General features: G+C 43.7%; 2 protein-coding genes across 2 annotated transcripts in view; both read right to left on the reverse strand.

Moving 5' to 3' along the window:
• Positions 1-1054: 1054 nt before the first annotated feature.
• LOC143300636 (glutamine synthetase-like) lies at positions 1055-5120 on the reverse strand. The gene is made up of 3 exons (XM_076614439.1): positions 4658-5120; positions 3223-3848; positions 1055-2650 (listed from the first exon to the last, which is right to left on the reverse strand). The coding sequence occupies exons 1-3, from the start codon at positions 4803-4805 to the stop codon at positions 2081-2083; spliced, it is 1344 nt and encodes a 447-aa protein (XP_076470554.1). The 5' UTR covers positions 4806-5120; the 3' UTR covers positions 1055-2080.
• A 3914-nt stretch (positions 5121-9034) lies between these two features.
• The window catches only part of LOC143300348 (glutamine synthetase-like), a 3454-nt gene continuing 178 nt past the window's right edge, over positions 9035-12310 (reverse strand). Inside the window, exons 1-3 of the mRNA XM_076613952.1 lie at positions 12279-12310; positions 11247-11872; positions 9035-10890 (exon numbers count right to left, since the gene is read on the reverse strand). The exon at positions 12279-12310 is cut by the window's right edge and continues 178 nt beyond it. Coding sequence (XP_076470067.1) covers positions 10531-10890; positions 11247-11872; positions 12279-12310 — 1018 coding nt within the window. The 3' untranslated portion in view covers positions 9035-10530. The remainder of the gene's footprint in view (positions 10891-11246; positions 11873-12278) is intronic.

The raw sequence follows: 12310 nt of genomic DNA on the forward strand, positions 1-12310 counted from the left end.
GGAAACTTCACTACAGTCACTTGCAAAATATATTGCAGAAGCGAATAACATGCGACGAAAAAAAACTCAACAATAATAAAATAGTATCAGGTGTTGCTCATTGTGAAAAGTGAAATCTGTGTTGTCACTCTCATATGGAAAATATTTATGTTATACATTTATATATGTTTTTGTTTTTATTTCTCACTACATGCCATTACTTTGAATGGATGGTCGAACTGCACTTTGTTGCACAGATTGATTGATTTCGTTTTGGTTTTGGTTTTCATCAATATTATTACTATTGATGCATGTTGTTATTTGTATTATGAACCCCCATGTCATTAGGGCTGTAAAGCTATTGACATTAAAGTGTTCAGTGTTCAGTGTTCAGTGTTCCAAGGTCAACATATGTCAGACCTGCTAGTGCCTGAACCCTATTCGTGTATATACTCAAACGGAAGATCAAATACGCGCGTTAATGATCCTGTTAACTCTTTCACCGCCAGTCAATTTAGAGTACAAAATTCCCTTGCGCTATCAATACAGAAAAGACAGTGGTTAAGATTAGCTGGGGATTCCCCCTACGATGTATAGAAAATATGGCCTATCCTACCATCGAAGATTGAGAGCAGTAGGTTCATGGATAACAGACCAGTGAATGGTCACCTTTCAGTGACATGGGTCTTCTATCACGCCTGTGCATAAATGCGAGCTTGGCGGTGAAAGAGTTAATCTGTGTCAACGTTTAGTGGTTTATGGAAACAAGAACATACCCAGTATGCACACCCACGAAAACGGAGTGTGGCTGCATACATGGCGGGGTAAAAACGGCTTTTCACGTAAAAGCCCACTCCTGTACATACAAGTGAACGTAGGGGTTGCAGCCTACGAACGACGAAGTAGAAGAAGCTATTAGCCCACCTGGCTAGCTTTTAACTTGAACAATATAGCAGGACTGAAAGGAAATAGTCCTCTAAAAGCCTCGACTCAAAACTGCATCCGATCAAGGCCCGGCGGAAACAGGTAAACACTTCCAAAGCATTGTGGGAAGAAATTAGATATTTTAATATGAAAAAAAATAGAAAAGGTGGCCAAAATCAACAAACGCAAAAGCACCCAAAACACGCCCACGACAAGAGACATAAACGACTGACCTTATTCATTCCACCACTTCAACCATATCATCACAATGATTATGGATCAGCGTTAAACAGAAAGACATTCAAAGCGGGACAACAACTACTGCTGCTGCTGTTTCTAGTCAGTTTTCAATCATTTCCCAATGAAGAAAGCAAATATATATAAAAGATGATGAGAAATGCCAAAGCAAAATGATAAAAATAATCAGACTTCAGATATTGTAAAAAAAAAAAAATGTATGTAAGAAACACAGCTGCACACACACACACACACACACACACACACACACACACACACACACACACACAGGGAGAGAGAGAGGGAGAGAGAGAGAGGGGGGGATGTATTGACAGACATCACCTTGCCTGTCAAAAAGGACTGAAGGCAACAGATTCAGTCCCACACACCTTGTCTCAGTTATGACCACCACCAGCACTGATCAAATCAGAGCAAGAGCTGATCGATGGCTACCCAAAACATTCATGTCATACTGCTGTGCGTTCAGGCTATGTTAATGTGTGCACGTGAAGAGAACATGCAAAAATGATGAATTATTACCAATGGGTGATTTCATCATGTAGTTTGACGTTCATTATCAATTTTCTAAAATAAAGGATCCTTATCATTTTCCTTAACAAACTTAGGGTCTAATCAATACTAAGTCAAATAGCATGCATTTGAACAGACTTTTGAAAAGGGAGATTCTGTTTATGAATCATATATACACAGTAACAAACGAAAACGCTAAATTCATGCTCCTCACTAAGTCAGGAAACAAAGGTCACTCCGCTAGTAGTGAAACAGTTCACAACATCAATTCTATGATGTAGTAATTTAAGAAAACGCGAATTCATAGTAATCTGATTATTGTAATGGTTGACTGGAAAGTTCCCATTTCCGCCTGCGCTCCACTGGTCATGCACGGCGAGTGACCATCTTCTAGGACACGATCTCTTCATTACAGACTTTTCATGTACATCTTTCTCTCAAACTGCATCTGCTTCTCCTCCGTGTTCAGGACATCCTTGTCAAAACGTGAAACTTCGTATTCTCTCTTGCTCTTGATGTAGCACTCCACAAAACGGTCCCCTAGTAGACAACGAAGATGCTCATCTTTCTCCAAAGCGTCCAGGGCTTCAGCTAAGGTCCTGGGCAGTTCCACCTTCTGGTCAGTATCCATGGGCTTCGGGCAGGGCAGCTGTCGGTTGATGCCGTCCAGTCCTGCAGCCACTGTGGCGGCGATGGCCAAGTAGGGGCTGCAGGCACCTGAGGGAAGACGGTTCTCAAAGAACACGTTGTCACGAGCAGTGTGGACCCGAATCAAAGCGTTGCGATCGTCCAGGCCCCAGTTGATTTTTCCTGGTGCGCAAAACTGGAACATGCGGCGGTAGCAGTTGAGGGTGGGGCAGCAGAGGGCGGTGAGGGCAGGGCTGTGGGTCAGTATTCCCGCCAGCCAGTGTCGTGCTGTGGAGGACAGCAGGTCTGGATCCGTCCTGTCCATCAGCACACTCTCCAGCTTGTCCCCGTTCTGCACAATGAGTAAAAAACATTAAATCAACATCGTTTCATCAGTGCATCATCATGGCCAACACATAACCATCAATCATCACTATCATCATCGTCATCTTCATCATAATCATCTGATAGCATATTTCATCATTGTTTGTTTTGTTGTTGGTTTGTTTTGTTGTTGTTGTTTTTTTCACCTTCACATTTGCAACATCTGTAATGTCCATCACACTCATAAAGATCTCTGAATATGAAGGATGCATTTGTAAACGTTACTAATAGAATGGAGCACTTTAAACGAGTACTTGAACATGCATCACGTGATTTATATCCTATCCATGTTTGTTTAAAGAGATGGTCACAGATTCCATAAGGTTTGTTGGATGGAAAGCTTCCCTCTTGAAGCAGGTTCACCAAGCTTACTTCCTGAAGCAGTTTCACCAACTGATGTACTCTGTCCAAAGAAATGTGCAAACCAGACATGAAGAAATGACACATGGATATCAACACAGCAAAGGATTGCTTCTCGTAGGGAAGAAATATGTGTAACCTTCAGAGGACAATGAACTACCACACAAAAAGGTAACCTACCTTGGACCACAGTGAATGATTCAGGTGCAGGCCTGAAGGTGTCTGGCCTGCGTTAGGCTTGCTCATGAAGGTGGCCAGGTAACCTCTCGTCTGGAGGAAACCTTTCACTGCGTTCTTCATGTAGAACGCCACGTCCCCTCCTCGGACACCTTCCTGGGGTTCTGTAGTTATCTCCCATTGTCCAGCGCCAAATTCTGGTGTTAGCATGGACACCTGCACCCCCATGGCCTTCAGAGTGTCGGTCAGGTCACAGAAAAGCTCATGATGTCGGTCCCACACTCTCAGATCAAAGCTAAAGCTATTATTTCCAGCCAATGGTTCCAGAGTGTCCATCTCAAACACGTCAAACTCGTACTCAAAGCCGGACTTGAACACCAGTCCATGTTGCTCCCACAAGGCGTCCAGCTGAGCTTTCATCAGTTGTCGTGGTGACGTCAGATCAGGTGTTCCATCATGCATGACGAGGTCACACAGCACGCTGCCAACGCGACGACCTTCCTTCCCCACCCAAGGCCAAGGGGTCAAGGTGTCGAGGCAAGGTCGCATGACCTCATTGGGGATGTGCTTGCCCAGAACCTCAAACATGGAAAAACTTAACTCGAAGTTAGGTCCGCCAAGGCAAACACCTGCACACGCACAGAGATACGTAATGATTGACATTCCACCACTTCATCTGAGGTGTACACTGGTTATAAAACTAACAAGACGTTCAGAGCAGGACAACTACTGCAGCTGCTGTTGCTGGCCACTTTTCCAATGTCGCTTGAAAAGAAAAACATGCATGTTGTTGCGTTCACTGAGGTCGACGTGCTTCAGCATTGGTGGACTATTTCATCGAAGTGATGATGAGAAATCTACGTCACCACTTTTATATTCTATCAGTGATATATTGAAAATGGGAAATATAACTTCATTCATGCAAATATTTATGCAAAGAGTATTCATGTGAAAGGAAAAACAAAACAGCACATGCAGCAAAGCATCAGTAATATTTTTTGCATGATTGTTCATCTCTTTGCTTGTTTGTTCGTTTGTTTGTTTCAGCTTCACATCCACCCTCAACCAACAATTTGTCATCAGCTGGGCCATAGGTATGGTAACTGAGAAAAGGTTATTGCATTCAAACACACACACACACACACACACACACACACACACACACACACACACACACACACACACACACACATGCACATGCATATGCCCACACGGGTAGAATACTTAAAAGTCAGCACAAAGTGATGCCAAGGCTAAGAACAGGTCACAGAACAAAACCATCAAAACAAAATATTGTACAACAAAGAACATGTTATGAACTCTTTAAAAACAAAACAGGAAGAGAAATTGGCAGAGATAAATGTACGCAGTTTCATTTGTATCAAATTCAAAGGAGACAGAGCCTGAAGCAGAGTACAGATGCACTCTCCATACTTACCATTACCAATTTCGAATCCATCCTTGGCCACCGTTTCCTTGAATTTCCCGGTGACAAGTTTCCCACGGGGAATGCTGTTGACGTCGGGAATGACGAACTGCAGGTATTCGTACTTTTCCTGCTCTTGGAAAAAGCTGGACTCGGCCATGGTCGTGTTACGTACTACACACACTGAGTTAACTCAAACTTTCAAAATCACGTCTGCGTCAGTAATGGGAGAACCGCTGATAAAGCACACACACAAAAAGATACCCAGTCAACACGAGCGCTCCACAACAATTGAGAGAAAGGTCAACACAGACGCTTGCAGGCAATGCAAATATATTTCTATGTGGTATCAAGTATAACTCATAGTCACACATTCATTCGACCTTCTCGTCACTTTCTTTCTTTCTTTCTTCCTTCCTTTCTTCCTTGTTATGTATTTTCTATAGCATTATGTTAGGACGCATTAAACAACACTTAGCGTAACTCCATAATAGTTTATTTTGGCATGCACCTGTCTTTATGTGTACGGTCGTTACTGACAGACTATACCTTGTATCGGTCACACGAGATAAATAAATGACATGACTGTCATGGAGAGGAGAGAAAGTCCTTTTCACATCGAGAGACAGCGGGAGCGAAAGAGAGGCAGACAGACAGAGGGACAGAGACAAAGACAGATACAGACACACAGATAGATACATACATACATACACAGACGGACGGGGAATGAGGGGCATATAGCGCCTGTGCACAAACAACCCAGCCAGCAAATGTTTTTTGCCCTCGTGTGTCTGACAGAGAAAGAGGGGGGGGGGGAGTCAGACAGACAGGCAGGCAGGAAGGCATGCAAATATACGGAGCTTGACCTGAGAGAGAGAGAGAGAGACAGACACAGAGAGAGACAGAGACAGAGAGAGACATAGAGAGACAGAAAGAGAGTGTGAGAGAGAGAGAGATACAGAGAGAGAGGAGAAGGTGAGAGAGAAAGAGAGACAGACAGAAAGACAGGCAGACAGGTGCAAACACAGAGACAGCAGTTCTAACAAAGATGTCTGTACGTTTTGTTGCTGTTATTGTGTTGCTGTTGTTGTGGTGGTTTTGTTGTTGTTGTTGTTGTTGTTGTTGGTTTTGTCGTTGTTATTTCTGGACTGATGATTTATAGACAGAGAGAACGGAGATGCGAATTCAGACCATTTATTCATTCTTTGGCCTTAACCGGTCATGAATTAGCATCAATGGACAAGCACGCAAAAAACAAGATGTCATACACACATTCTAATGGTCACGAGAGAGAGAGAGAGAGAGAGAGAGAGAGAGAGAGAGATTTATTCCGAATGATTCCAGATGGTTTATTCATGTATAGGCCTAGGCCTCTCATGAAAGGGTATGTGAACATTATTCTCTTTTATATATATATATATATATATATATATATATATATATATATATATATATATATATATATATATATATATATATATATATATATATATATATATATCACATTGCAATGCATGCTAACGTCCAAATATTCAATCAAACAAACATATAAGTAAAACAGAGACAGACAGAGACTGAGATGATTGAGTCATTTAAGGCCACAGGCCCATATGAACAAAGGGCGATAACAGAATTTGAGAGGCAGACAGACAGACAAGCAGGCAGGCAGGCATGCAGATATACGGAGCTTGACCTGAGAGAGAAAGAGAGGGAGAGAGAGACAGAGACAGACAGACAGACAGACTCAAGACTAAAGGCTAAAAGTAAAAGCGTTAAAGCTCTTTATCAATGATAAGGATCATAGGCGTTGTCTAGTCTTCCATTCTGACCCTATGATAACAACACCAACAAAACAACAACAACAACGACACTACTATTACTATCACTACTACTGTTAATGATAATAGGCGCAATAGCTAAATGGTTAAAGCGTTGGACTTTCAATCTGAGGGTCCCGGGTTCGAATCCGGCACATGGTAGGTAAACGGTGGAGATTTTTCCGATCTCCCAGGTCAACATTTGTGCAGACCTGCCAGTGCCGGAACCCCCTTCGTGTGTATACGCACGCAGAAGATCAAATACGCACGTTAAAGATCCTGAAATCTATGTCAGCGTTCGGTGGATTATGGAAACAAGAACATACCCAGCACGCACACCCCCGAAAATGGAGTATGGTTGCCTACATGGTGAGGTAAATAAACAGAACGGTCATAAACGTAAAATGTCACATGTCTGTCTGAGTGTGTATGCGTGCGTGAGTAAAATCTGATTCCATGACATGGAAACGAATGATGAGCGCCCAGTGGCAGCCGTCAGTCGGCTCTTCCCAGGTAGGCAGCCTGTTGTGTAAATGACCCCGTGTTTATAAAGCGCTTTGAGCTTGGTCTCCAACCGAGGATAGGCGCTATAAAAGTATCCATATCAACCAATTAAAAAAATAAAAGTAATAACAACAACAATAATAGTAATGAGGAGGAGGAGTGTTATCATTATCATCATCATCATAATGATAATAGTATATATGAATGGTGACTGACAAGCGCCTGTGCCTCTTCGTCGCTGTTTTGAAATGTTTATCTGGGTCACAGACCACTGTTTTTTGAAGAATGCATAGTCATCTCTCTCTCTCTCTCTCTCTCTCTCTCTCTCTCTCTCTGATGATAGTGGCAGTTGCTTCGTATGAGTGTAGAACGGTGCACATGTATGCATGCGAGTTTCTGGAATTTTGTGCAGTGTGTGTGTGTGTGTGTGTGTGTGTGTGTGTGTGTGTGTGTGTGTGTGTGTGTGAGTGTGTGTGTGTGTGTGTGTGACTGTATGTGTGTATGTGTGTGTGTGTGTGTGTGCGTGTGTGCGTGTGTGTGTGTGTGTGTGAGTGTGTGTGTCTGTGTGTGTGCGTGTGTGTGAGTGTGTGAGTGTGTGAGTGTGTGTGTGTGTGTGTGTGTGTGTGTGTGTGTGTGTGTGTGTGTGTGTGTGTGTGTGTGTGTGTGTGACTGTATGTGTGTGACTGTATGTGTGTGTGTGTGTGTGTGTGTGTGTGTGTGTGTGTGTGTGTGTGTGTGTGTGAGTGTGTGTGTGTGAGTGTGTGTGTGTGTGTGTGTGTGTGTGTGTGTGTGTGTGTGTGTGTGTGTGTGTGTGTGTGTGACGAAGAGTGATATTAGACACGAAAAAAAAGAAAGAAAGAAAGAAAAAGAAAAAAAAAAATAAAATGTATGTGTATTTGGGGAGAGGGGAGGGGAGTGGGAGGGGGCAAGTCTTCTTCTTTTGATTTGACATCTTTTCAATTTCAGTGACATTAGAAATGTAATGTGTGTGTGTGTGTGTGTGTGTGTGTGTGTGTGTGTGTGTGTGTGTGTGTGTGTGTTTGTATGTGTGTGTGTGTGTGTGTGTGTGTTTGTATGTGTGTGTGTGTGTGTGTGTGTGTGTGTGTGTGTACACATGTCCTTCTGTCTGTCTGTCTGTCTATCCATGTCAGAGTCCATGTATTTGTGGGTGGGTAGGTGTTGGTGTGTGAGTGTGGGGTATGTGTGGGTGTGGGTGTGTATGTGTATGCGTGCTTGCGTGTGTGTCTGAATATCAGATTAGTTTCGCCACACCAGATCTGATAGGTAGATGCCTGACTATGAGCATAACCCAATGCTATAATCAGGCCGAGAGTGCAAGCATATACATTTGTAAGTCAGTGACAGGCGCAATAGCCGAATGGTTAAAGCGTTGGACTTTCAATCTGAGGGTCCCGGGATTGAATGTCGGTGACGGTGCCTGGTGGGTGAAGGGTGGAGATTTTTCCGATCTCCCAGGTCAACATGTTTGCAGACCTGCTCGTGCCTGAACCCCCTTCGTGTGTATACGCAAGCAGAAGATCAAATACACACGTTAAAGATCCTGCAATCCATGTCAGCGTTCGGTGGGCTATGGCAACAAGAACAAACCCAGCATGCACACTCCCGAAAACGGAGTATGGCTGCCTACAGGGCGGGGTAAAAACGGTCATACACGTAAAAGCCCATTCCTGTACGTACGAGTGAAGGTGGGAGTTGCAGCCCACGAACGAAAAAGAAGTAAATAAGTTTGTAAGTAAGTAAAATGAAGGTTTATATAGCGAAGTACTCCCATCTCGGATGGGATTCGCTACGCTTTACAATAAAATATACAAATTAAAGAAGTGATTTAAAAGTATGTACACAAAGAAATGAATGCAGGCAATATCACACAGACTCACATCACATGGACCAAGATCACAACAAAATGAATGCATCATATCCACCACAGTCAAAATATACACCAAGAAACCAGGCGTCACAAACATTCAACATTATAAAAAAAAAATCACAGATACCTACAAATTAACATAAAAAGTACATCAAGCTTTGGTCTGATTGTCGGATGTACTTTCTTTTTGCTGATTCGTACATATCTGTGATATTTTTTTGTGTCTAATTTTTGTGATGCCTGCTCCCTTGGTGTATGGGAAAGCTTTATTGAGAATAATACAGTTTGAGAAGATATGTTTTGAATGTAGGTGTTGAGGTGTGACGGTGTAGTGAATTCCACTGTTTAGGTGCAACAAAAGGAAAGAAACGTTCACCGTAAGATTGTATCCGGATCTCTTGGATACAGAATGTGCTTATGTCATGTGGAGAATGAATCTGTCTCAGTACTCAAAGAGTTGATCCGAAAGATAGACAAGACAAGACAAGAATCAGTGAAGAAATTGTGAGAGAGAACTGAGAGTTTGTATTGTAACCGTGCGTGAATGGGGAGCCAGTGAAGGGAAGCGAGTAGGAGAGTAATGTGATGTCATGTCATGTCATGTGAAGTTATGTCATGTGATGACGCTTCTTAGCCTTGAGCGTGAGTCGCGCTGTACTGTGTACCTACTGAACAATTGGACAATTTTAGCTCACTCAGTACGGCCAGTCCTCTCTTCTCCTCTACACAGACCCCTCGGATGTCCAGTGGGTGTCTCAATGACCCAACCTTTAGCTTCCGTCGTCAGAACTGTGATATTCTTTGTGAACATTCGCCTCTTCAGTAAAAGAGCGTTCCGCTTGCAATATTTTAATGATGGTAATTGGGATGAAACGCTGTTAACGTCGTCTCTTTAGCCGTTCGTATGGAGAGAGTTAGACAAAGAGCTGATTCATGCCCCCAGCCCCAACTCCACACCGACATATGTATATATGCTGCTGTACGTTCAGGTTATGTTTATGAATGTGTGCACGTGTCAATAACATGTAAAAATGATTATTATCAATACGTAATTTTACCATTATAGCAAGATGGGCTTAATTCATGTTCTGATTATCACCATTTCCCTCATAAATCCCTCATGGATTAATCACCACAGCGTCAATCAACGTGCATTTTAAACAGTGAGTTTGGAAATGGGAAAATGTTTAATCACATACACCTGTAAGATACGAAATTGCTAGATAAATGCGCCTCCTTCAATCAGCAAAGGACACAGTGCAAAAAGTAAAACAGTTCTGTAACACCAATCCTTTGATGAAACGAAATATGTAAATGAAACGTGAAACAAAAAGTATATCTGATATATGTGTGTTTATTGTTGCTGTTTATTTCCTTTTTTTAATGGCTGGCTCTATAACTTTCCTGCCTTCCCTCTGCTCATCATACACCTCACGTGACCATCTTCAAAGACAAAGTGTCTCTACTACAAACTTTTCATGTACATCTTTCTCTCAAACTGCATCTGCTTCTCCTCCGTGTTCAGGACATCCTTGTCAAAACGTGAAACTTCGTATTCTCTCTTGCTCTTGATGTAGCACTCCACAAAACGGTCCCCTAGTAGACAACGAAGATGCTCATCTTTCTCCAAAGCGTCCAGGGCTTCAGCTAAGGTCCTGGGCAGTTCCCCCTTCTGGTCAGCATCCATGGGCTTCGGGCAGGGCAGCTGTCGGTTGATGCCGTCCAGTCCTGCAGCCACCGTGGCAGCGATGGCCAGGTAGGGGCTGCAGGGCACCTGAGGGAAGACGATTCTCAAAGAACACGTTGTCACGAGCAGTGTGGACCCGAATCAAAGCGTTGCGATCGTCCAGGCCCCAGTTGATCTTTCCCGGCGCACCGAGTTGAAAGAGGCGGCGGTAGCAGTTGAGAGTGGGGCAGCAGAGGGCGGTGAGGGCAGGGCTGTGGGTCAGTATTCCCGCCAGCCAGTGTCGTGCTGTGGAGGACAGCAGGTCTGGATCCGTCCTGTCCATCAGCACACTCTCCAGCTTGTCCCCGTTCTGCGCAGCCATGGGCAAATTAATCATTTTCTTTATATCAGCGCAGCCTCCTGCTGCTGCTACTGCTGCTACTACTACTGTTGCTGCTGCTGCTGCTACTGCTACTACTTTGATTGCACGTTGCTTTTAGCGTATAGTCCAGTGAATATCAAAGATAAGAACAGATATGGCAACACAAGATCCAATACATTGTAATCAAGAAGAATCCTCCCTCAGATCTTCTGAACCTCAGACGTTTTATAACAGACACACTCTACTCCTTGACAAAATTCTAGCTATTGTTACTACTGCTTCTACCTAAACTTTCATATAACCATGATGCACCACAAATGCAGAATCAAGAGGTTAAACCTTACCTTAGTCCACAGGGAATGATTCAAGTGCAGGCCAGAAGACATGTGCTCAATGCTTGGCTTGGTCATGAATGTGGCCAGGTAACCTCTCGTCTGGAGGAAACCTTTCACTGCGTTCTTCAGGTAGAACGCCACGTCCCCTCCTCGGACACCTTCCTGGGGTTCTGTAGTTATCTCCCATTGTCCGGGGGAATATTCTGGCATTAGCGCGGACACCTCTACTCCCATGGCCTTCAGAGTGTCGGTCAGGTCACAGAAAAGCTCGTGATGTCTGTCCCACGCTCTCGTATCGAAGCAAACATTATTATTTCCATCCAACGGTTCCAGAGAATCCATCTCAAACACGTCAAACTCGTACTCAAAGCCGGACTTGAACACCAGTCCATGTTGTTCCCACAAGGCGTCCAGCTGAGCTTTCATCAGTTGTCGTGGTGACGTCAGATCAGGTGTTCCATCATGCATGACGAGGTCACACAGCACGCTGCCAACGCGACGACCTTCCTTCCCCACCCAAGGCCAAGGGGTCAAGGTGTCGAGGCAAGGTCGCATGAACTCATTGGGGAAGTGCTTGCCCAGAACGTCAAACATGGAAAAACCTACCTCGAAGTTAGGTCCGCCAAGGCAAACACCTGCACATGCACAATGCAGAGGGATATAAATGATTGGCCTTTCTCATTCCACCATTTCAACCACATGAGTACAATGGTGAAGGATTATTAAACAAGATGACATTCAGATCAGGCCAACTACTTCTTCTTCTTCTGCTGCTGCTGTTGCTTATCAATTCCATTTCCAGTTTTGTTTTAGAGCATAAGGGGGTAAACTTGAAGCATGATATTTCTCGACTCAACGTCTTTTCGCTCTAAAGGGGAAAAAAACTCGAATTGATCATCGCGTTCTCTGAGGCAGACTGGCTTCAGAACAACTTGGTCTTTCTTTTAACAAACCTGATTGCAGTTCAACAGTTTCATTTTTCATCAAACTCAAAGGGAGACAGAACCGGAAGCACAGTACAGCTGCACTCTTTATACTTACCGTTACCGATTTCGAACCCATCCTTGGCCACC

Source organism: Babylonia areolata, chromosome 26, assembly GCF_041734735.1.
Source record: "Babylonia areolata isolate BAREFJ2019XMU chromosome 26, ASM4173473v1, whole genome shotgun sequence".
NCBI lineage: Eukaryota > Metazoa > Mollusca > Gastropoda > Neogastropoda > Buccinidae > Babylonia > Babylonia areolata.